The sequence below is a fragment of the Alligator sinensis genome, unplaced genomic scaffold (assembly GCF_000455745.1).
Source record: "Alligator sinensis unplaced genomic scaffold, ASM45574v1 scaffold701_1, whole genome shotgun sequence".
NCBI classification, from domain to species: domain Eukaryota; kingdom Metazoa; phylum Chordata; order Crocodylia; family Alligatoridae; genus Alligator; species Alligator sinensis.
In genome coordinates this window covers 2,940,208-2,965,862 of record NW_005841915.1, presented here as the reverse complement: position 1 = coordinate 2,965,862, position 25,655 = coordinate 2,940,208, and the positions used below count along the sequence as shown (strand labels likewise).

The following is a 25,655-nucleotide window of genomic DNA, read 5'->3' as shown; positions in this document are numbered from 1 at the left end:
CCTCCCCCCCGAAAAACAAATCCGATTGTGTTTCCTCTAAGGCTCGGGACTGGGTTTCTGATTGCGGTTATTTCCATGTTTCTAGGTTTGTGTGATTTTGCTAAAATGCATCACCAACAGCGAATGGCTGCCTTAGGGACGGACAAAGAACTGAGTGATTTACTGGATTTCAGTGCGGTAAGAAACAACGGTGGAAATTAACAACAGCTGTAAAAAAATAAAATACAAAAAATAAAATATCTTCTAGCTGATCTGTTAAACTACAACTAAAAAAAACCCAAACCCAAACCCAACAACAACAACAACAACAACAACAACAAAAAAGCAAAACCAAACTGTGATCCAAGTACAGTGGGTGATTTTTTTTTTTTTTAATATATATATATTTTTTAACCAGCAGCTAGACCCATGGTAAATATGGTCGCTAAAAGAAAAAAATAAACTGAACCAAAGCAAGAATCCTTTTATGATGATGATTTTATTATTAGTGTGTGTGCTGGGCGCTGCGATCTTGTTCAGAGCTCACTTTTTAATGTCTTGGATGCCTCCCATTGTTTTGACTTGCAAACCCAGCCATGCCCTGAAAAAATGATCGCTTCTCATCACTGGGGATTGCTGCTCCTCTCACTCTGACCGGTCAGCACTTACACTGGGCTCCAGTGTTGATGGCCTAGGAGCTAAGGAGTGACTTTTATCCTACTTTTCCTTCTCCCCTTGTTTAATCTTTTTTTTGGGGGGGGGTGGGGGGGGGGCATATGGGAAGTGTCCAGAGATCCACAGCTGTCTCAGTTGAAAGTTTTCACTGAAATCTCAAATGGCTTCTGCAGTCAGGAAATCTTTGCTGAGGACCCCCAGCTCCACGGTGCTTTAAAAAAAAAAAAGGTCTTTTTTGTCTCTTTGGGTTGTAGGCCAGTTTGGAGGCCAAACGTTAATCCGGACGTGTGCACTTGTCTGGTGTGATACCGCCCCCCCCATCCCTTTCCTTCCTCTCCCTTCATTCCCCTCCCTCCCCCCCCAATATGTCAGGAGTGCTCATTTCTTTCTTTATTTAAGCCCCAAATCAGTTTGGTGCAAGATGCATGCCTGTTTTTAAAGCCTAGCCCCCCCCCAGCCCACAATCCAAATAACCTTGTCAATGAGGCGATTTCAGTCTTTTGCTGCTGCTGCTGCTCAAGACTTTCCTGTGGAGAAATGGCTTTGGGAAGTTTGGCCAGGAAACCTCGCCTGAGGCAGCTTTGCAGCCCCCTCTTTGCTTGTTGCACTTTTTCCATTTGTTCCTTCGCTTTTTGCAGGCTCTGACTCAGGGAAGGTGCGTATTATCCACTAGACACGTCGAAGAAGAGGGAAACCAATTAGGGTCGAAATAAATGCTGGAGAGAGAGAGAGAAAGAGTGAGTGAGAGAGAGAGAGAGAGAGAGAGAGAGAGGGAGTGAGAGAGAGAGAGAGAGAGAGAGTCTTGCTTCAAATTGCTCTCATGTTAGAGACGAAATGAGAATTTAGGGCAGGTGGCACTTTGCATTATTATTATTTGGGTTCACATATGACGGGCAAATCCTAAAACGGGATGGAAATGGACATTGCTACATTTATGGCCAAGGTTTCAACAACAAAACTTTTTTCCTCGCCTTTGTCAAACAGGAGAGTTCGAAAGGGGGGACTGGATCCTCACTCCTAAGTTTTGCTAACCTTGCTGGGGACTGTGATTTTTTTTTTTTTTTCTCCCAAAATATTTGGGAAGCTAATATTGTTTGGGAAGCTAATGAGCCTCAGAAAAACACTGGTGATGAGGGGTGAGAGTTGGGGGTGCAAGAAATGCTGTACCATTTTCAGGTCTGAGATGGATGATGTTTCATATTAAACAAACTGTTAATGTAGTTGGTAGCGAATGTGGAAGGAACTTGTGACTAAGTGAGCACACAAATCTATTTTCCAGCAGTAATGTCTTTTTGTTTCTTTTAGATGTTTTCACCTCCTGTGAGCAGTGGGAAAAATGGACCAACTTCTTTGGCAAGTGGACATTTTACTGGCTCAAGTATGTAATTTTTTTGCTCATCATGCAGTTTAAATGTTCTTAGTTATTTATCAGCAGGCATTACGTTTGTTTTAGTTGTGCTAATCTATTTTTAGGGAGCAGATTCATTGAGATTTGCGCAGAATTATTTCTAAGCGCTGGGTATTATTATTGTCATTATTTCCACAAATCTGGAACATTTTCAAAATATAGTCACATATTTATTATTGTAAATCATTTTAAAATCCTCCCAATGTACTAATTGCTCAGAGGTAGTTAGTTTAAATCACATTCTGAAAAATCAAACATGAGAGGTTTTGAATTCAAAATTCAAGTCTTTGTCTATGAGGATCGAAAGACCAAGCAGCTAATGTAAGAACTAGTTTGTGTGGAGGAATTAAGGGTCTTTTATTTCTTTTTCCTTCATTACATTTAAATAGGCAACCCCTCTTATTTTAGAGAATAGCGTCCGATATTTTTGATTAACTCGAAAAATTAAAGCTTTGCATTTTATTTTACAACAATAATACTTTATCCTCTCCTCAAAATGTTAGTGGTTTTGAAGAGTTCTCTAACATTAACATAGTGGGGTTTTTTGTTGTTTGTTCCTTTTAAAAATATAGCTCCAGTTGTAGTGTATGGGTAACTTCTGCTTTTCATAAAAATAGGATCCTTGTTTGGTGACAAAAAAATATCATTTTTTTTGCAATACAGCATATGTGTACAATCATTGTCTGCCAACTGGAGAAGAGTTTTATATAGGAAATTTTTATATGCCTCAGAAATTACAAGTAAAACTAGAGAGACTTACGCATTTGACACATCTTTATTAACTTCAGTTAAGAGGATTCCCTACATTGCTGGATGTAGTGTTTTGGACATGTCACAGATAGATCTACAGTTAAAGAGTTACATTGTTTTTAAAGTACTGGCAATTGCACATAAAAACACACTGTACATAGCACTGTTAGATACAGAGTACTCTAAATTGGATGGCAAATTTGGACAAGTCTTTATTGCAAACTGCTAGTGGATATCTAGATATAAACACACCATTACATATGGTTTCATGTTTGGTGTTTTCAGTTTGTATTCAATTAAAGGAACCTTTTTATGCATTCCGTATAATCACAATTTATTAAATACACTGATATGTTAATTAATTTCATTTCTAAAGAAAGACTTACTTATTATTAATTTGAAGGTAATCTATTATACACTATCTACATGTCACATTAGGTGCTACCTATAGTTATTTAACTTAAATTTTACACTTTTTCTGATTTATATTTAGATTTTTAAAATGATAGAGATGTTTGCTTTATCATAAATAAGCTTGTATTTTGAATGTAGTGATGGGGGGGGGGGGGGGGGAATTTACTGAATTATTTGAATACTTTCCAATCCTAGCTTGCCTCATTTTTTATATATATATATTTTATAATTATGTTGTAAAAATGTAATAGCTGGTATTACTGAATATATAATATTCAATATATTTGTTTTCATTGGGAAGAAATGTAAAGTATTTGTGCCAGAGAAATCAATTTGTCATGCTTATATACAATCAATGCAGCAACTAATTGTTGATCTAGCAGCATTTAACTAGATGGTTTTATTTAAGAAATTTATCTTAAGCTTCAGCTTTGAAAGCAGTTTGATCAGAAATGACAAACATTAACAAGTGTATAAATTTAGTGAAATTAAGTGTATTATATTGTTTATGTTATTTCTAAAATGGAAACTGTAGAAATAACTTGGGTGCCTCATTTTTGACATGCAAATGATGTCATGAATTGAAGGAAGTTAGTAATAATAAGATGAATTGAAATTTAGGCAGAATTTCACAATCTCTGGTGAAATGCGTGTGCTTAAATATACCACTATGTGCTCTTAGAATATAGAACTACCCTGCTTGATGCATAGAGATCCATACTGACAGTGATGTGCAGAATAATATATACTATTTTTGAGGTAAATAGCTTGCAGTTTTCAAAATCAATATCTGCTCTTTGGTTATTAGATACTGGGTTTCAAAATGAACGTTCAGTAGTTGCAAAAAAGTTGTCAAAAATCCACACACGAAACTGGAACTAAATTATGAATGTAGATATGTGGCCTCAAGATATAGCTGTATGAAGAAAAAAGTATAGCTATTGTGTTCCTGTTAGTTATTTAGCTCAATATAGCAACCTTATGTTTGGGTCGCATTGCTGGAGTTAGCCTGGTTTTCAGAATTTCAGATTTTGCATGATATTCTTTGGGAAACTGCTGCAAGGTATGTTTTAGATTAAATGAATATGCAGCAGCATTAAAATAGTGTTCTTAGTAATTCAAGAATACAGTTTATTGTCCCAGTTATATATTGATAAAGCACTTGTTTAGCTGTCCAAATTTTAGTTAGATGAACTGACACCGATATGTAGCCTGCTTTTCTACTGGGCAGATGCACTTTAAAAAGTTTGACTATACAAATGTGTCATTCCTCTTTCAAAATTGATATTTATTGTGCTGAAGGGGCACGCGTGCCATTCCCCTATATTGCCTTGAAACTTCTGGTTTAAAATAGACCCCACAGTAGATTAATCCCCATGCAGTGAGATGAAGTCAGCTATATTTTGCAAGGTGTGGTAGCTTTTTATGCTTAAAGTCCTCTAATAATACTTTACTCATTTAATAAATGATGCTAAGTTGTGATTTGTAATGTGCGAATGGAGATAAAGTGCAGCCATATTTCCTTTAATCTTTAATTTCACAAAGATGGCCTCTTACCACCTTAAGAAATAGTGAGGCTGCAAGGGAGAAAGGAATGTAACCTGAGCCACAGCCCTGACATTCCCATGGAGCATTTTTCACATGAAAGGCTTTTGTCAACCCAGTAAAGGACCAGCAGTTTTTGTTTGATGTTTGCAGGTGTTCAGCAGAGAGCACTAAAACAATTCAGCTATGCTGGTTTAGAGGCTCTGTGACCTTAACAGAGGGAATTGGTGAGGACTGGAATTATTTTTGAGAAAACTTCCTTAGAGTTATTTCAATACACATATTGATTTTGTAAAGTGATTTAGTACTGCTAGCCAGGCTAAGAAATATGTGTCCATTTGAATCAAGCTTTGTTAGTTTTTAGGAAAAATTGCCAAAATAACAAATCCTATTTTCCCAGACGTTATAATATTTTCTGAATATTGGACTTGCCTTGCATTTACCTTAGCTTTCCACAATATAAATTTGTAGTCTGTAGTACATACGGACCATAATACAATAAGGGAAAGATAATAAGAGATTGGACTAGATTTTAAGAATAGATTTTCAAGCAGATGTATGATACTACTGGTAGTTAAAGAACTTGCTAGGTCTATTATGTTGGTCACATCTGGTACACTTTAGATTTCCAACTATTATATAGTGTTTTTGAAATTCCTCCTCTCCCCAGTTGCATTGAATTTTGGCTGCTTCTTCTGCAAGTATTTAATTTTACCTAAGTTTTCAAGCATCTGTTAAGGATTGCCCACAGTATGAGTGTTCAAATATTGTGTGGGTGAGTGCAGCAGAGAAACAACTGAATCCTTATCACTGGCCATTCCTATTGAGTAAAAGATGTTTGTTAGCATAAACACCACTGAATATAAGTCTGTCAGTTAAGGATTTAAAAGTTTCCTTATAATTGTGCCATTTGGTTTGATTAAGGCTTGTCCTGCATTAGAAAAAATGGTGATAAAATATCTTCGAACTAGAAAGCCACGTATACACTTTGAATTTGAAGGCCTTTTTAACTTTGACTTGTAGGTAAACTGTAGCAAAATGTGAAGGGATTTAAGGTCATCCTTTCAGCCTGGGCTACTGGGAAAAACAAAACATATTTTTCCATTACTAGTCGATCACCAGGAAAAAAAATTATGCAAAATACAATATTTATCATGAAAATGTTTTTCGTAGCCTCTGAATGTGGTGCCATCTCACTAGACATGCACCGCTTCCCTGAGTGTCAACAGGAGTATAAATGTATGTGTGCGTGCGTGTGTGGGGGGTGAGAATAAACCCTTAGGCAGAAGAGATTTTTTTGAGGGATATAATTTCTCTTTCTGGTTTTTAAATTAAAATTGCTGTTCAGAAGAAAAATGTAAAATATGATACAGAGGATTAACATAGTTTTATTGGCGTAAAAGTGGCATTGATACATGATTATCCATTGCGGTTACATACATGCCCTGAAATACTTGCTAGTGTCATTCAAATTCTTCATGGTTAAAGGGTCATGTCTTGTAAGAAACCCCACACCCCAAAAGCTGATATAATGTAGGTGTTGGCTATATGTTGTGCCATGTTTATTATCTTGACACGTGATATTCTGCCATTTCAATGAGCGGGTGCACAAAAAGGCATAGCAGCTATGCAAATTGCACCCTACCCTCAAATTGATTAGCCTGCCAGTCTTTACCACTGCCAACCTGTACTTTGTAAGGTTTTCCTCTTGTCTTGCCGTTTGTGAATCCTGGTGGATTTAGCTTCACAAATATACAAGAGTAACTCATTTCATATTTTTATCCCTAATGTTATGTCATTATGATTTAAGAGAAAAAGAATGGTAGTTACCTCTCAACCTTCCAGCTATGTTTAGTTATAGAGAGCTCGAGCCTCCTCCTAATAGCGTCCATGGCAATTCTCCTGTTGACAACAGTGGAGGCAGAATGAGGCCCATACTGTGGAATTTGAATTGGCCCCGAGATACCATACCGCATGCTTAGAAAAGCTAAATATTTTGATTAAAACAAGATAGATTAGTACTGAGAATGTAGCTTATTCAAAAGGACAATGTGAATTTTATTGTATAAAGGACCTTCCAAAGAAACTGCCATCTACAGGTAGTTCACTGTATCTTAGAATTATAGATTAGGATCTTAGTCATTTTAAGAGAGGAAATGCAAACCCCTCTTAATTTCTGATTTCAATAGATGTCAGTGATAAACTGTAGTTTTGTAAGATGATAGATAGTTTAGGTAACAGTTTACACAAACTTTTGGTAGAACACAGTAAACAATTTTTGTATTTGGAGTTGGAAAAATACACGCATGCCTTGTTTGCTACTACAGAGTGTTTGTATTGGTATAAATGTGTTGCTTTATCATAATCATTGCTAAGACTCGTGGATATGCTTTGTAGTTCTAAGACATACATTTTTACTACATGAGGGACTGAAAATGTGTCTGGGGCTCAATTTAGCCAAATGTAACTTTGAAAGAGGCCTTTACAATCGACCTAGGAGTCTCTGAGTCAAATTTAGCCATGGGTGTGAGTTACCTATAAAATAGTGGTATATGTCAAATTGGTAGAGTCAGCTTTGATTTGGAAGTGTGTCTGTGTTCCACATCCACATCACTTGCATACCAAAGGGTACAGTAAGAAAGGTGTAATAGGACTGTGTGGGATTCAATAAATTTCACCTAATTTGATCCATGTCCGTATCACCCCTCGGGTTCTGGGAACCAAATTCATATTCGATCTTGTCAGAGGTGACTGCAGCTCCCAGCGACTGCATTCTCAGAGAGCACTAAATGGGCATAAACGATCATTGCATTGGACACCTACTGAACACCAAATCATGAAGGTTTCACTGTTCGTAATGCCCTTTTTTCTGGTTATCTTGCATCTACTGAGTAATTTGCTTCATCATTTATGCAGTGATTAAATCTGGAGCCCCATTTTTTATATTGACTCTAGCAGGTAAAATATTTTAAACAAATACGCTTTGGGATCTAAAGACTGTTGTGAATGCAATGTTTAACATTTTTTGACAACATCAGCAAATTATCTTTACCATGCTCTTGTAATGAGGAAATCACTTAAATAACAGATGAACAACTAAGTCACATAAACATATATAATAGAACTATGTAATGAAAGTTTGTGCTGTTAATTGCTTGAATCTCTCTTAAATGCACAGAATCATAGAGCACTAAAAGCTGTCATATAAACAGTTTTGTTTTGAGCTTAAAATTATTCCTTTTTTCTTTCATCTGCTATGATAAACAAAGCCATTTTGTAAGCTTTACAGATCAAACATTTACTTCTAATGGTAAACTACATTTTCTGTCTGGAAATTTGTGACTTAGAAAGGCCTCAAAAAGAGTAGAGTCCTGGTGGCCCCAGGCCTGTGGTTTTCAATGTTTGATATTATGATGCTATTTAGATCATTTTCCATAAGGCAAGATAACAGATCTGCAATTGCTTAATGAGGAACAGTGTGCGTGTTTGCAATGGTCTGCATTTTAAAGATCGTTTACCAAAATGGTTTCAGATAAACATTATCAGGGTGGTGGACAGAGCTGTATCAAAGGGATAGAAATGAAATCTGTCAAAAAGTGAAAATTCTTTTTATGTTAGAGGAAGTATCTCAAGTGACCTACTAACTTGTTTGGATCCCTGAGGAACTAGTGGAGCCAAATCCCATAGTTCTCACTCAGACAGCCCTCTTAATTGAAATTAGTCGGGTAGTATAGGTTTTATGTTTGGTCCTTAGAGGGAAGAACCAGGTTAATTTGGGAATAGTTTGCAGGCCCTATTTTAAATATATAGCAGCAAATTATATTTTACTGCATATGCTATGAGCAGATATAGATGATTACCCTTGTTAGTCTGAAGTCAGGCCAAAGGCAGGTTGGAGATGCACCTTATAGACTAACTAAATCAGTTTGTCTATAAGGTGCATCTCTACCCTGCCTTCTACATATACTGTGTTTCTTCTCCCTAGCCTCTGTCTGTACCTCTATTAATCTTCAATCTATAACATGGTCAGGACAGGAATGCTGCGATTTTTCTGCCATGGAAGACGCCAAGTGCACTGTGGGAAATAAATAACTATAACAATAATTGAAAGAGATCACTTAGATCATTCAGTCAGGCCCTGTCTATTCCGGACTCTGTATCCCCACAGGAAACCAAATTTAGGAGTCTGATTTTAAAAATGGAATCAGAATTTTAAAAGTAACTACCAGAATTGTGTTTCTGTGTTTGTGCAGCTTAAATCTGCTTAATTCTGCTTAAAAGCCAAACGACATGATGAAATGATATTTTGAAGGGTCTTTAATGCATGGTATAGTTGAGAAGCACGATTCACCTCCCAGGATCTGATCTGCATGCCCAAGACTGATTGTCATACAAAAAACTAGAACTCTTGGTTCCAAAATGATGCCATTTTCCAGTTGGTCTAACAAAAGGTAAGAAAACTGACAATTTTTCTTGCCATTTTCCAGTTGGTCTAATACAAGGTATCATTTTGGAACCAAGAGTTCTAGTTTTTTGTATGTCTTTTTTGTCTCAGACCAACACGGCTACCAAGTACACCCCTGAAGACTGATTGTAACATTTAAACATGCCATTTTGGGATTTGTGCCTGTATTTTATCAGTTGTCCTTTGAATACTGGATCTCCATATGTCTTATTTGTTCTCAGTGAGAGCTTTCACCTACCAAGTCAGTGGTGCAGTGGCAGGAGTGGCTGAATTTTTAGAGATTTTTCTTAACATTGTGTAAGACTATTATGTATTTCTTTTTTCTTAACGAACTTGCAAAAATAGAAAAAAGTGGTGGGAAGGGACAGCATGTTTACTTTCTTAACAAAAGTAAATAAAAGCACAGTTAATCAGCATATCAAACAACCAGGTGTGTTGAAAAATCCTGTTATCTTGGAGGATTTCAGAGCTGTGAAAAGGTATTTTATTTAAAGGTGCAGTAACACTATTGTTCCTATGAATGCTTTTGTGTTTCTTCCTGACAGTTACCATTTAATGAATGACTTTCAAGACTACCATTGGTGGTAATGACAATATGTAGTTTATTAACTGCAGTCTATTGTTGGCTGTGCCCTGTATTGATCTATTTTGGAAATAGCACTTCACACACGCTGCCGTATTTGTAGAGTACTTTTGTGGAATTTGTCTTATCCTCTAGACTTGCGCTCTTTTGCTTTTTTCAGGGTTTATTTTTTTTAATAGTGATTTGTCTTTGACTTGGTGGAAAGGCTTCGAGGTTAAAATAATGTGTGAGACACTTCTGTGGTGCCTTCCACATAGATACTTCGATGTGTTTGAAAAATGAAAGAGGAGTTATTAGTCACAGAATTTAAATATTCAATAAAAGCCTCAGCCTTCTGTCATTGTAGCCAACTTCACATCTCTGACTGCAATGGGAGTTGGTTTTGGCTTTAATTTCCTTTTTTTTTCAGATTCATTTTTAAGACAGAAGTGTGTCTTGCAGATCTTAGTCAAGTAACCACTGTCACTGCCATCATTGGGAGCAGTTATGTCAGTGAGACTTTATTAGAGTAACAGCCCAATGTCGAGCCCTGCATGCTTTTACTAATACATGCATATAAATACGTATTGTTATTTATCAGACTGATAAAGTGAGAGTCTGCCATACTACAGAGGAATTTGTAGTCCAGGGGGAGGTGGTGCTTAGGGTGGCTCTAGGCTACTTTTGAACGCTACTTTTTGGAATTGCTGATGTGGCTGAATCACTTCTAGCATGGGCTTTCAAAATTGTGGCCATCTGCCATGGGCTGTCTGCATGCAGCCACACGTGGAATTTCTGTAGCACTATGTGCTGCGATTCCACCAGTTCCTGCCCTTGACACAACCCTTCCATCCTCTTCTGCTTCCTTACTTTACCACAGTGCTTCCCAAAATTTTTCCTCGGCATGACCCCATGTCTTCAGCATGGCTCCTCACTCCTGACCCACAGCCCCGCCACCCCGTCCGCTGATGTTGCGATCCCATTTGGGGTTGCGACTCACAATTTGGGAACCGCTGCTTTACTAGTTACGCTGCTTTTTGCAAAATGATCCTCTAAACTAGTGGTTGTCCACCTTGTTAGGCTCAATTCATCTCTTGTTAGGCTTAAGGCACCCTTCACTCGACCACAGGCACCCCTTGGAAAATATTAGCTCTTAGTTTTCATTCATTTGTTGACTGCAGAAAAAGAAATAGAGCAATTCTTCGGTTGCAAAGAACTCAGACCTCAACAGATCAGAATGTTTTTAATGCCAAGGATACCTGTTTGAAATCTCTGGTTTATCTTGGGCATCATGTTGCATGCCTAACACTGCTAGCATTGCATGGCACCCCATGGCATCCTTGAAAGGATCTCAAGGCACCCCAGGGTGCCACAGGTTGCTGGTTGAGAGTCACTGGTCTAAACACTGCATATATTTCTTCTTGGTTTCTGTGCTTGAGACTCCTTCTGGCTGAATGCTGGGCTTTACGAATCCCTTTACACTGTTCCAGCTCCCATGTAGGAAGAACTTATCGGGGATAAGAATCTTACCCACATATTTTAAGGCCATAAGGAACCATTATGGTTATTGCCTGGGTTGTCCTCTTGCACAAAAGAAGCCATAGTTTTTCTTCCAGTAATGCAGGAGCACTGAAACCAAAAACTCATGATTGAACTAGAAAAGAGGAGGCATGCCACAAATTAGCCCCACAGCCTCCCCGAGGGCTACTTCTAATCCCTTTTCCTTACCTGAAATGCTGCTCAGCGTTCTGGTTCTTACCCCATGCTCCCTGCCTGGTCTGATCCTCTGCTTTCTGCTCCCTGCCCTGTCTCACTGTTGTTTCTCCCCTGCCCAGTCTGCCGTATACCACATATACAGGTTGCCTGTGACGCTTGTGGTACCTATGCTGCAGATTAGCCTCCCCTGAACTAGAACATATTTAATCAGATACACCTCCTTTTAATATATAAAGGGCTAGGGATTCATGTCATTCTATTTTGTGAATACATAAAGCATAAGATCTAAGTTGGGCATTTTTCTATCTGAGTGCTGTTGCTTTTTTGCCCTGAGCATAGGATTCCTGAAATACCTTGTTCCTGAATTCTTGATATAAAATTGAAGGTTATCAGATTAATGCAGCACAATTCCATTTCTCCTCTGATCAGACAGTTTAAATATGGTCCACCTAGCTGATAAATAACCGTTATAATGGTTTTGTTTTATTAAAAATAACAAAGAACAATTCCTGATAGAATATCAAGACAGTAATTGAATCTCAGGGGTTCTGGTACTGTTCATAAAGCGTTTCAGTTGTTTTGTACTTTGTGACGTCAGCCAAAAGCTTGATTGAATTATATCCTTGTATTGTGGGAGCACCTGCCACTAGACTCAAGGTTTGGTCAGCATTTCCTTTACAAACCTTCTTTTTGAGAAGTCTGTAACTTGGCTCTGAGAATCTGAACTGGGCTCGGCATTGGCATATAAACTTTCAGCCCAAGAGTAAATTGTTCTGAAAATAAAAAAAAAACAAAACCCAAATGTTCATATAACATGGTTAGGGATGTACCAAAATTGTGATTTTTTTTTTTTTGATTTTTTTTTTGTGGAACATGCAAAATCATACGTTTTCCATGAAAAAAAGAGCCCTACAAAAAAGTGGGGAAAAGTGGTGCTCTGTGTTAAAATAAAAGGCTTTTTCTTTTTCATTTTTTTTTTTTTTAAATCCTAGGCCCTCTGTCTAGCTGCTGATTGGGTGAGAGCTGCCCTTATACAGGCTTTTATCCCTGCAGCCCGGACAGACCAGGACAGGCCCGGCCCTGCTTTTTTTTTCCGCAGCCACAGCCGCCTGCTTGGCTGGGCTTATCCCACAGTGGGTGGGGGAGATGGGACTGGGGGCAGCAGAGCTGGGGTGGGACGGGAGAATGGCTAGGCTGTGGTGGAGGAGTGGGGCTGGGCTGGGGGGAGCAGAGCCAGGGCAGGGTGGTGGGGAGAGTGGGACCCACCTGGGATAAGGGGGGGTCAGCGAGGTGGCAGTGGCCTGTCCTTGTGCTCATGCAGGGCCGGGGAGGGCCAGGCGGGCAGCGTGGCCTGGCTGGGGGGCAGTAGGGCAGTGGCAGCCTGCACCCATGCAGGGCCAGAGGGGGTTTATTTTCCACCCCCCGTGCAGGCCAGGACTGGGTGGAGAGTGAATCAGGCCAGGGGACAGTGAGGCGGTGGCAGCCCATGTGTCGTCTGAGCGCCCCAGCCAGTCGGAGGCATGGGGGGTGCCCGCAGTCTTCCCATGAAATTGGAGGCTGTCGGAGGCCGTGGTGAGCCTGTGAAATTTGGCCCCGGGCGCCACGATTTTAGTACATCCCTCAACAGTGTTTCAATGCCATGACTTTCCGTCTTGCAAAGAGCTGATCCTGTATTTCTTACTTAGTCAAGGCTCCTGTTTGAAGCCAATGTGTGTTTTGATGGAGAAAGACCTCTAGGTGCTGGCTCTTATTGGAATGGAGCTTCAAAAAAGGAAGCTATCTTAAAATGCTGAAAATAAAGACATTCAGAGATAAGGCAGAGAAATACCAAATCTCTGTAAGTGCCTCCAAGCTGTTTGTCTTAACTTATATAATACTGAATATAGTTTGGGAGTAACTGTGTATGTTGGATGCTTTCTAGGAACCCTGTCTGCCATATCATGGGTCTTCACCTGTGAAGTGATTCGCTCTATGGCAGCTTTCAGGCTGTCTTGTTTTCTCTCTAAACCCCCACCATGCAATGTTCATTTCTTGCCCCATCTGAATACAGGGGTCTCATTTCTTTTCAGGAATCTCAAAAGATTAAACAAAGTGTTCAGTATTTCCTACCTGGTGTATGTGAAGCCTGGAGAGTGGATCTAGAATACATGGGAGGGAACACAGCAAGCTGGTAGCATCTGCAGTGATGCTGCTTTGAATGGGGGTCTATGTTAGCATCCGACAGAGGTGGTTACATTTAGAAGAGAAATTGTGTTTGTTACTTTTGCAAAATGGGGTTCAGAAAAAAAGGAGGTTCTGTCCTCAGGTGCACATTTGTGAATTCAGTGGCCCTAAATTTCTTCACTTTTAGAGTTTAAGTTAGAACCTTAATAATCCATAAATATAATTGTTGTGATTTAATTGTGCTCTGTGGATTAATTCTGTATGTTTGTTTTCTTCTCTGGCCATTTCTAATGGCTTTTTAATCATGTAAAGTATTATATGATGTATGAACTGTATAGTTTAGTCAACTCTGTGATTCAGAGACATCAGCCTATCCAAACCCCCAGTAATCTCCCAACTCTTTGAAAATTAAATATTTTAGAAATCTAAGATTAACATTTAAAGACTGACCCGTCTGTTAATTTGAGGGGTTCTTCTTTTGAGATAAGACTAGCCTGAAATTTTAAGTAAACGCAGCTAGAAAATGGCAAGCATCTGCTTTTGTGTGAGTTCAATGGGAGGTTTGCATTTGAAAGAATGATACTGACTTTCTCCTGTTTATTATTACAGAAGTGCCTTAGAGCCTGAGTCATAGAGCAGGACCCTACAGTGCTAGAGTGTAAGCTCGCCAGGCCAGAGACTGTCACCCTACTTTTATATAGTGCCTAATACCACGTGGCCTCTGAACGCGGGTGCTTCATGATCCTGGTGGTCTGAGACTTGGTGAATAACAGTTCCCTTTTCACTTTATCCACACTCTCATGTCTTTAAAGACCTCTCTCATATCTCCCCAGCCTTTTTCACACTAGAGTCCTAGCTTTATTAATCTCTCCTGGTATGGCAGCTGCTCCATACCCTGGATTGGTTTCCCTCCTCTGTACCTTTTCTAACTCTACTGCATCTCTTTTGAGATGTGGAAAGCAGAACTGCACACTGTATTTAAGTTTTTGGTACACCCTGGATTTGTATAGTGGAATGATGGTGTTTTCTATTTTGTTTTCAGTTCCTTTCTTAATGATCCCCAACATTTTATTGGCATTTTTGGGCAATGCTGCATCAGCTGATGTTTTTAGAGAACTATCTACATTGACCCCCAGGCTTCTTTCCTGAGTCGTAGCAGCTATTTCAGAACCCAGAATTACGTACCTATAAATGGGGTGATTTTTCCTCATGTGCATTACCTTGCACTCATCAACCTTGAAATTCACCTGCAATTTTTTTTTTGCTCGCTCACTTAGCCTGTCGAGATCTCTCTGCAGCTCCTTTCCATCAGTTTGGCATTTTGCTACCCAGAATAATTTCTCTCAGAAGGAAACCCTTCTTTACTTATCCTCCAGTTGGGTGAGTACCTTTCAGTAGGCATCAGAACTGATGATGTTTTGCTGTATGTTCTGTTGGAGGCAGAAAAGAGATTTTGACAGAAGCTTTAGGATGAGGGTGGAGCCTCTAAATCCATGATTATACCCAGATAGATCCAACCTCCAAAACATCTTGAAAGGAAACAGCACAAAGAGAGTCTCATTAGCTTCTGCAGCTTTGAGACGGCTGTAGCTAGCAGACCTGGTTCTGCCCTGCTGCTACACCGCACCCTGAAGAGGAATGTTGCATCTCCCTTGACCTTCCTGGATCCTTCCAACCCTCCTTGCTTGAAGTTTATGCTAGAGAGAAGATGTGGAGAGAATTTTAATTATCTGGATATCATATAATAATCTGGAAACAGGTTAACTGATATGCTTTTATTGAAAAGCCTAAGGGCCATATCCAGATTGGTCCCATAGGCACCTAAACTGGATTTAGGCAGAATTAATAAGTTAAAATTCCACAGTGCTGTTGAGATTGGCCCTGCTTGAGCTGCCACAACGCTTGTTCAGTACCTAAATTATTTGGTGTTTTCATTTTGGCCTGCAAAGTTCTTTTGGTACAGCACTAGGTGCTCTGAATTGCCCATCTATCCCTATTCTCTGCATCAATCATACATTGACTTGACCCTTAGTGCCTGAGACTGTATATGGATCCTGGTTGCCTAACCATGTTATTTGAGCCCGGGGATGTAATTTTTAGGCATTGCAGTGTTTAAGTTCATAGGTTACATAGATAACCAGTCTACCAACTACAAACTGGTCTTACAAACTTTTCACTTCACTTAGCAGAGACCCTGTATACCCAGATTTAGCAATAATTGATGGCTTAATCCAGGGCTGTCCAAATTTTAAGCTCCTGGGGTGGTCTCATCAGTAGGAATCACACGCTGCATGGGCTGCACCAGATGAGGCATGGGCCATGGGGCTGCCTGCCATGTGGACATCCCCCTCCCCATCCCCCAGCACTGCACAGCATGCCAGTGTGGGCACTCTCTACACTGCTGCACTACGTGCACTCCACAGCTGGACCATGTGGGCACAGTTCCTCCCCCGGCTGCATGCAGATCCAGACTCACCCTCAGCTCTCCACACAGTATGCTCCACTGACCCACCCCATGGGACAGAGGGAGGAAGCAGAACTGGAGGAAGGAGGGGGAACTTTGGGACTCCAGCTGCTGTAACAGCCGGAGACATGGGGGAAGCAGCCGCCTGGTAGGAGCCAGGGGGTTGCAACTTAACCCCTCATGGGCCACATGTAGTCCGCAAGCTGCCAGTTGGACAGCCCTGATTTTGTCCTTCTGACATTATTCTTTTATGGTGCTGCATAGGTCAATGCAATGTGGGTAATAACTACTCTACAAGATCTGGTTCTGAATTGTGTTGCATAATTTTATCTGAGTTTAGTTTTAGTATAATTTTATATGTTGTTCTGAGAGTCTTTTTTTATCAGTATTTCAATGTTTCTGATGAAGGTTTGGGGCAGAAATGAAAATAACGACTTTTCTTCTTGTCTGTGTAAATAGACTGGGTTATTACATGTTTTTAATGGACTTCTGCAGTCATTCACTGCCTAGTATTTTTTCATATTGCTTAGTCCAACCTTGTAAGACTGAACTCATTCTCCTTTGACTAGCCAGGTATCTGTTAGCACTTGTACTGTGTTGCCAAGGTTTGTTGTTGATTGGTCTTAATGCAGCTCTGTCCCTTTTGATATCTTAACCTGTACTAAACCAATTTTATTTGACTGTATTTTGTCCATAATAGTCTTCGTGTAAACTATTTGTTAAGTCCTAAGTAGAGACTAGATAATGCTTCTTCATTCTGTGTGATCATAGATGCTAGCTAATGTATTGTTTTACTTTGTTCTTTTTGTCTAATCACACTGTTGATTTTGTATTCTTTGAAAAGATATACCTACTTAGGAAATATGTGCCTCGTTTTATAAATAGAAGAACAGTCAGGTTCCTAAAATTAGATATTTTATAACTATTACAAATTAGAGCATTTAATTTATGAACCATCTTATTAACTAATGGACATTGTCTTTTTACTCTCCTAATTTTCTCATTTATATTCCATTTTATTTCTTTTATCTCTGTCTTTGAAAATGGGAGCAGCTAATTGGCACTAGTGGCAGTGTAGTGGTGAGAGTGCTTCAGGTTCATGCTCATGTCAAGATTTGATTAAGCAGTTTGGTCAGTGTGAAATAGCAATGCTTCTTCTCATATCCCCATCTGTGATTGAAATACAAGATTCTGAAAATGTGCTGATATCTAATTAAGAAGTTAACATAGAAAAATTACCAATTACCAGAAGGTAAACATGCAGTTCAGGACAGTTTTAGGTCATCGTGGTAGCTTTTAACCTAAACTCTTCTCTAGATAATCTAGAAGTACCTTTTTTGGTTTCCAGCTAATTGGATGAATCCTAATGGTGAAAACTATTGACATTACATTTTAGCCTAATAAAAAAGTTAGTTTAGCTAAAATATACGAACATTGCTACCTTTTATAAAAAGGTGGTGTCATAGGCCAGATATAGAAGTTACACTTAACATGCATTAACCACACAGAAAGCGCTTTAAAGCTTTAACAGAATAGATGTTCACAGAACTTAGAGTTCTTTAAAAACGTCAGATCCTGCTGTAAGTTAACCCTGTATGAATGTGGTATTAGACTAAAGTACTTTAGATTAGAGTGCTTTTTTTGAATGTCTTTACCACTTCCATCACACTTCAGTGTAGGTTGCATTCTGCTGTCATCCCAGGGGCCCCTTGCTAGCCTTGCTAGTCTGTTCCAGGTGAGCACCGGCCTGGCCTGGCCCAGCCCCTCGCCCCTGCTGGGTTGGAGAGGAGGCAGGGAGGAGACAGAAACTTTTCTGTGCAGCCGGGCAGAGGGGTGGGAAAATGGAGCCTCTTTGCTATGTGGATCCCCTCCCAAGCTTGCAGGTTCAAGTCTTGGTGGGGGCCAGGTCTGCATAGCAGAGAGGCTCTGTTATCCATCCCACCACTCCCCAGCCCCAGTTTTGCAGCGAAAAGCTGGGCTGGGCAGCCCTGTGCTGCAGCTTTTGGTTGTTGTCAGGTAGGGGAAAGGATCCCGCCTTGCTGCGAGGGCTCCCCCCACAGCTTACTGTGTCTCTCCCCTCTGCTCCCCGCTCCTGCCTCTTGATAGCTGAAGTCAGGAGCTGCAGCATGAGGCTGCCCAACCCTGCTTTTTGCTTCTTGGGAACTGGGGCTGGATGGGAACTGGGGCTGGAGAGTGGGGGGAGGAGGAAGCCCCCTTGCTGTGCAGACCTAGTCTTCTCTCTCCCCGCAGCAAGACCCCAGCCAGCAAAGTTGTGGGTGCGGGGGCAGGGAGGGCTTAGTCATTACCCACTTAGTCTGAGCTCTTCAAGATCCAAAATATTTAAACATTTTATCATGTCATTTGGATTACCACTTCTCTTTACTGACTTGTTTTGTGTTTCTCCTACATGTGGGAATCCAGGCTATGTAGGGCAGGGTAGGCATTGCAGTTCGTTAACCCTCACAATCCAAGAACTAGGGGGGGCAGGATTTCCAGTCTTGTTTTGCAAGGAGAAGCAATTTTAGGAAATTCTGTCATTTCATTTGGAATATGCGGTGGGGCAGAAGTGAAACACTTTCCTTTGAACTCCTTTTCATCAATGAGAAATCTCTAAGACAAAATCACCAGGCTTCTTAGCCAATTGTCAGGCCTTATTGATTTGGCTGTGGTTCCATGATCTTCAGTTCCAATTTTCTCCTTTTTGATACTCTTTTTTTTGTTCAGGAGGAAGACGGAGAGAAAAAATTTAGCTACCAAGCGATCAGAACAGAGGAAGGCACTAAAAATATTGTAAATCCAAACATAATCAGACAATCAAATAAAGCTGATTTTCTGTTTGCATTGCTACAGTGCCTAGGAGCCCCATTCATGTAACTGTAGGTTTTATACTGTCCATCAACATTGTATCGGAACATAAGAAGATAAGAAGACTTATCATACAGGGTCTGTCAGGTATCTGACTATAATTCTGTTTTTTGTACACTGTACCTTTCTAAGAAGGCTACCACTTGTTTGTCATGGGGGAAGGCTATGATGGATTTGAAAAATGGGTGATTACATAGAGGAAGAGAGATGCTTTGTTTTCATTGTGAAGGTATTGTATTTGTTCTTTCTTTGTTTTCTTCTCCTTTAATCTAAAATAAAAATCATTTAGATTGAAAGTGAAAGACTACAAGAGAAGCAGACAGCCCTATTCTGTATTTTCATTCTTTCTGGAAAACAAGATTTGTTCCTCTTGCTGAGCCAGTTCTACTCCCTTTGATAAACTACCCGTTAGCTTACATCAGGAGTGTCGAACTCACCCGGTCCCTGCTGGGTTGGATCTGCACTGCTCTCATGCTGGGTCCAGAGATGGCAGCGGTAGGGGGAGTGGCAGCGACAGGACAGGAGGTGGTGGGGCAAGTGGAGCTGTGTTGGCCAAAATCCATCCCTAACGGGGTCCCATATCCTGAATTCAGTGGCTGGCCCTGCCCTCAATTCACCCTTTCCTTGAATTCTGGGGCACAGCAGGAGCCCCAAAGAGCAGAGGAAACAGCTCCACAGGCCAGATCTGGCTTGTGGGATATATGTTTGATCCCTGGCTGAGATGGAAACAGGATGAGACCCATTTCCTTTGAGGAATGCAAACTTGAAATCTATATCAGTTAAAATAAAAAGCAGTTGCAGGTACTACACTTACTTTGGAGTTCCCCTGCCAATTTTAACGATACTACAGCAATATTTCTTTTTTTTTTTTTTTTTTGAAGATTTGTTTTCCTCCATCTGTTACTGTCTAAGAGGCCTAGACAAACAGAAACTTATGCAGAAAACAGTGAAAATGGCTAATGTACAAACTAATTTTGAGGGAGCTAGTAAACAAACTGAAAACAGTGGTGAAAAATAACTTATTCTCTGTAGTTCCTTTCATTTATGCTAATTTTAGGTGTTTTTTAAACATTGCTAGGCTAAATATTATGAGGCAAAAGGATAACTTTTTAAGTCAATAGGGTCTCTAGTGTTCTCTGGTTCTGTATGCTCTCCTTTCCTTTTTCTCAGATCACAAAAGAATTTTCTCTGGTCTTAAGGGCTTTAGGATTAGTCCTCTGCTTTAGATGAATTGGAAACCCATGTTCTTACTATAAGGGTTTTTTTTTCTCTCTCATTATTACTTGTTTGTTATATTCATTGGGGAATGCCACTGTGTTTGAGGTTGTACAAAATGTAGAAGGTGAATTGATTCCATCTCATAAAGAATTTAATAGTTTATTTCATTCCCCATCTGTCAATAATATACACAATGTTTGAGTAAACCCACCTTTACCAAAAATGCATACTCTGATATCAAGGACAGATTTATCGGAAATTTCCAACAGTGGTAGAAGTAGTAATTTTGTCTGCAGATTTCTTAAGTAGATGCTAAAATGTATGCTACCTTACTGCTTCCTAGAATGTCTTTTGATTTTAAAATATCAGCTCATTACATCCCACAGCAAATACATATCTGTATTATAAAGAGATGAAGTATTTCTCCAAGTGCATGAATACATCAAAAGAAATAGCTGAAGGTGAATGGGAGATACTGAGTCTCTACTGTATCTACATAAATTGTACCCAAAAGGTGTTTTTTAAGTGTCAACCCTTCACCAAGGGACTGTCACGGAGGGATATTTACAAGTCTTTTGATGCCACCCACTAAAAACTTCGCAAATGTCTCAAAATATTTTGAAGCAGTTACAATGGACCATATGTTTCCTTTGTAGTGAAAATGTGCACAAAGAATAAAGATTGGTAGAAGTCTACTGCAAAAATGGGTTGTGCTATTTATTCAAAGCATGCTCTCCAATTGTGGCTTGATGTTCATCACTGCCAAAAATGTGGTTATCATAGTGGAAAATTTATGTAGCACTGCTGCCCCCCATATGTCAATAGCTAAAGTAAAAGTGAGCTATTCCAAGTTTCCTTTAGTCTGAGATCATGCCCACTTCCTGCCATTATCCGATTTCCGCCTATGTTTAGTATTCCATTAGAAGATCATTATTATGTCAACCCAAAGTTCAGATGCCTGTGTTTGGCATGGTATTATTACTACCAAGGGATCCTAAATTTCCCCAATTGTTTATGGCCATGTGTGTGACCAGTATCTGTTCTTTATGGAGAAAGAAAAGAGTGTCTTTTTAAATGTTTCCACATTTCTAACAAATGGGAATGCTAGACATTCTTGTTATCAGTTTGTTCAAAGAAGGATTCTCTTCAGAGTTAATGCCTTGCCACACGATAAGTACATCATACAAAATAATCAAATATTTTGTCATACATCAGAGGACCACTGCCTTTCCCTATTACTAGTATATGTTCTTTAACGTAAAATGGCTTTCATCCAAGTGTCAGTGTCTTTATAGACACGATACTGAATCTTTGTTACTAGCATTGCTTTACCCAACTCATTGGCAAATGCCCACCAATTCCAAGAAGTTACTAGAAACCTTTGTTGCATTAAAAATAGTTTTTGAAATGGGATTGGTCACATACAAAAGCTGTTTAACACTCTTCTGTTTATTGACACAATTGTCTTCACTATTCATACTACCTAGATTTTTGTTCCCTCATTAATTTAACTAGGGTTTTATGGTAGAACTTACTCATTGAGGAAGAGCATCTCATGTCCTGATCCATAAGCCTGAAAAAAGATTTTGTTCATATGTATACCTGTCATCTTAAATTGCATACCCACTCATCTTGGCTCTGTAAAACTAAAACTGTAATAGGAACAGACTCTCTGGTGGGACCCTGACACTTCTTCCTTCCAGCTCAGCCACAAATACTTAAAGAATGGCACTTTTACATTGTGCTTCAACACTAGCTCATTTTTTCCTTGGAGGTAGTCAAAAGGGGGGGGGGGGGAGAAGGTGATGGGGAAGTCTTACCTAAAGATGAAGGATGGGTAGCCATGGGAACTCTGAATATTACTAAGCAAGAAAAATTAAAGCAATTGTTGGTACCTTTGTGTAAAAAAAAAAAAAAAAAAAAAAAAGCCAGCTTCTTATTTGTTATAATCTGTCATAACTCCATTGATATCAGTGAAACTATGCCATTTCACATCAGCTGAGGTTTTGGGCAAGTGCTGGTGAGAAACTAATAGAATAAAGTCCAAAGCCACTTTATTTCATGGGGTGAGTGAGTAAAGCCATGGCTTTCTGGAATGAAGAGTTGCTGCAGCTCTGTCAGGTATTTGTGAAACTGCAGCATTGAAGACTTTTCCATTTGATCTTTCATTGTACGATTACAGTGCACATTTCATGGTTGCTTATTTGGTTGAAGACTCCTTCAGGTATACAGTCACTAATTCTTATTCATCTCCTCATCATGCACATGGTTATGATACATTCACCTACAGTAAGGATGAAGTGGTAGAAAGGGCAGAATGAATATGGATAAATCAATGAATTCAAGTGCTGGAAGTGATTTTGCATCTCCTCATATTGAGTTTGATGCTCTCAGATGGGGCACTGTTGAGACCTGTTCTGTATTTTGAATTATGAAGGGTACTTAATACACTTTCCTCACAATATTTAAACCCAGTATTGCTCTTATTGAAGTCAGTGGGAGTTGTGCCATTGAGTTCAACAGGAGCAGATTTGGGCTATTTTCTGAACACAAGAATTTCATTAAATTGCTTACATTGATGATTGACTGCAGTGGGGGAAATGCATGGCATAGGGTAGAAGGGAAAGGGCCCCAGTTATTCTTCTTATTAAGTTTTCCCTAATAATAATTTTATCTTATACTGTATATTTTTCGTAAACTTTTGCCAGAGTAAAAAGAGATTTTCATGGACTGGAAAAGCCTGGTGAAGGGATATTTGTTGTAGAAATTTTATAGCAATGGCATGCTATTTTGCAATGAAAACCTTTTTAAAGCAAAAAATATCCACTACTATTTTTATAGCTGGTGTATGCTTTGTATTCCCTTGTCCTACTGTTTGGGTAATAAACATATTTAAAAAAATATATTCACATACACAACATTATCATGATTTGGCTTAAGCATCTGTGGTTATAAGTGCACTTCATTTCACCTAATTAAGTTATTTAGTCATTTACACATTAGCAATGTACTACATATTCCACTTTTACAGGAACTTATTTTAATTATACCCACAGTTCTGTTCTGTTCCATTATAGCCATAGATCAAGCTGAATAATAACCATTCTAAAAGCCATATGCTAAAAGAGATTATAGGTCATTAAGGCCAAATTAAGGTACCATTTCTGATGGTCACAAACAGAAGTCTAACCCACAATTATCTTTTTCAGTCCTGTATATACAATCCTCTTTGGGCTTTTAAGTGACAATATCAGATGGTTTTTTGAGGTCCTAATTGTTGGCATTGGACATGTAAGTTGTAATGTCTGAAATAAATAAGAATTAATATTTGTTTCTGTCTTCCTCATGCTGGTTCTGGTGTCTGCCAATGGGTCTCCATCCAAAATTGTTCTTCCAGATGTTGTTTTTGCACAATCTCCACTTGAGAGTTCCTTCCACACTGATCCTCCTGTCTCTCATTCTCCCTATCATTAAATATTAAATCTCAAATGAAATCAAGTCGTTTCATACAGAACACAACTGCAATTTAGGAAGTAGAGCTGAGCCTCCTCTATCAGAACCTTTCTCTTTTTATAAGTTTCCTCTTTTTTCCATGTAGGTGAATTTACCATAAACACAGCAACACAAAAGCTACATACCTCCAACAGTGTCGGCAAATAGGAACTAAGTAACTCTCCCAGAAAACAAAACAAAACAACCCCCCCCAAACCAACCAAACAATCAAAAACCCCTCCAGATGTGGTCACACATTCTGAAAAAGGCTGGAGGTAAAATGTATACAATGCCTTCAAGGTCACTGAAGGTGGCAGAAGCCAAAGTCTCACCATTAAGTATGCCCTGCAACAGCTCTAGAGTGAGGGTGGTTTTTTTGGCATGTGCTATGCCAGAGGTCAGACTGAGAAACTGTTATAACTCCTTCTGGTTTTAATGTCAATTAATTTATTCACAGATCCAAAGACTTAGCCCAAGTATCACCAATAATCTGAACTATTGATGTAAAGCATGAAGAAAAAGGTTGGTTTCTAAGATACACAAGCTCAAAACTATACATGTTTACTAACTCATAGCTGACACCCTGCAGTAAAATGAGTTGGCCAGAATTGCAGTACGTGGAGTCAGTACTTTCCATATGGTTTCCCTATAGGTCTCATGGCAATTTTCGATTCATACTTTGCTGTTTTCACTTACTTTTATTTCTTCAGTTGCCTGTACCTGTGCTTCAACATAATAAGACATTGATTTCAAAGTATTATTCTAGTCATTATTAAAATACTTGTATGATTTTATCATTTAATAGACTATTTAGGACTTTAATGGACCTGGATTATCAAATCCAGTCTCCATTTGCCAGCAACCATAATATATAAAGTTGTTCATAAACTTATCACAGTTCCTCTTGAAAGTAGGTTCAGTTGTTTGCCTTACTTCTCCAGTTCAAATGGTGTTCCTGATGATTAGGAATATTTTTATAATATCTAGCCTGATATCAGCCCTCAACACCCCATATTTATTTATTGAGAGAAATCATATGTGCTTTGAAAATGTTTAAAGAAAGTCACCTCCCAAACTGTTCATTTCCCACAGGTTAGTGGAGGGAATATCCCACTACTGTATATTCAAATGTGCCCCTGTTGGACAAAGGCAGCTTCCTTCTATACCTGACCTCATGGGGACGGGGTGGGTACAGATGGGAATGGAGCCATGATGACGTATGTCATCCTTCAGTAACACAGGGGGACTCTTAAGGTCAGTTAATATAGGCAAAGCATTCCTGTGCAGCTTTTTCACTAGATAATTTTTCCTTAACGGGCATATGCAAGGGACTGCTAAAGGTAGGGGATGGCCTAGAAGCAAAGAGCATGAAGTCTTTAAAACTGTTCTACCCGTGCAAAGCCTGTGAGACAGTGCAGAGGCCCAAGGTTTTCATGCAAATGGCCCTGTGCCTTCAGCAGATAACTGCAACCCAGTTGGATATTGAAGGAATTATGGGCTTGGATAGTTTGACCTATAAGGGAAGAGGAAGAAAACAGTCAGAATCCTCCAGGAAAGAATATGAAAGAAACTACAATAGAAAACAAAATGTTTCTGTCTCCCTGTCCCTCTCTTCTAAGATTTCCTAGAGAAGGCATCATGCAATCCTCACATTGTCCTTAGGACAATTTAGTGAAGCTGTATCATATAGTTTTGCCATATTCCATCTATTCAGTAAGATTCCAATGAAGATTTCCCTGAATGGTATGTATGTGTGTGGTCAAATCCAGTTTTCTAATTTGGGGAAACCATTGGACCCATAGTACAGTCCCTTTCTACCTCTTGAGAAATGTATTTTAGCCATTGCACCTAAGTAAAAGTAGATCCTAATGCTTCCCTCTTGGGTGCTCCCTACCAGAGCTCTCATTCTCACCCCTGTGACAATGGCATATAGACTCTT

At 39.3% G+C, this 25,655-nt stretch overlaps 1 protein-coding gene across 15 annotated transcripts in view; it reads left to right on the top strand.

Annotated features, from left to right (window-relative positions):
• Window positions 1-25,655, top strand: part of TCF4 (transcription factor 4) — a 360,805-nt gene that overhangs the window by 2,422 nt on the left and 332,728 nt on the right. For 5 of the 15 annotated variants that reach the window (XM_014517561.2, XM_025198154.1, XM_014517563.2 and 2 more), the window contains exons 2-3: window positions 86-177; window positions 1,960-2,032. In XM_014517561.2, the coding sequence (XP_014373047.1) occupies window positions 106-177; window positions 1,960-2,032 (145 nt within the window). In that variant the 5' untranslated portion in view covers window positions 86-105. The other 10 variants (XM_014517565.2, XM_025198152.1, XM_025198156.1 and 7 more) reach the window with 7 other exon arrangements.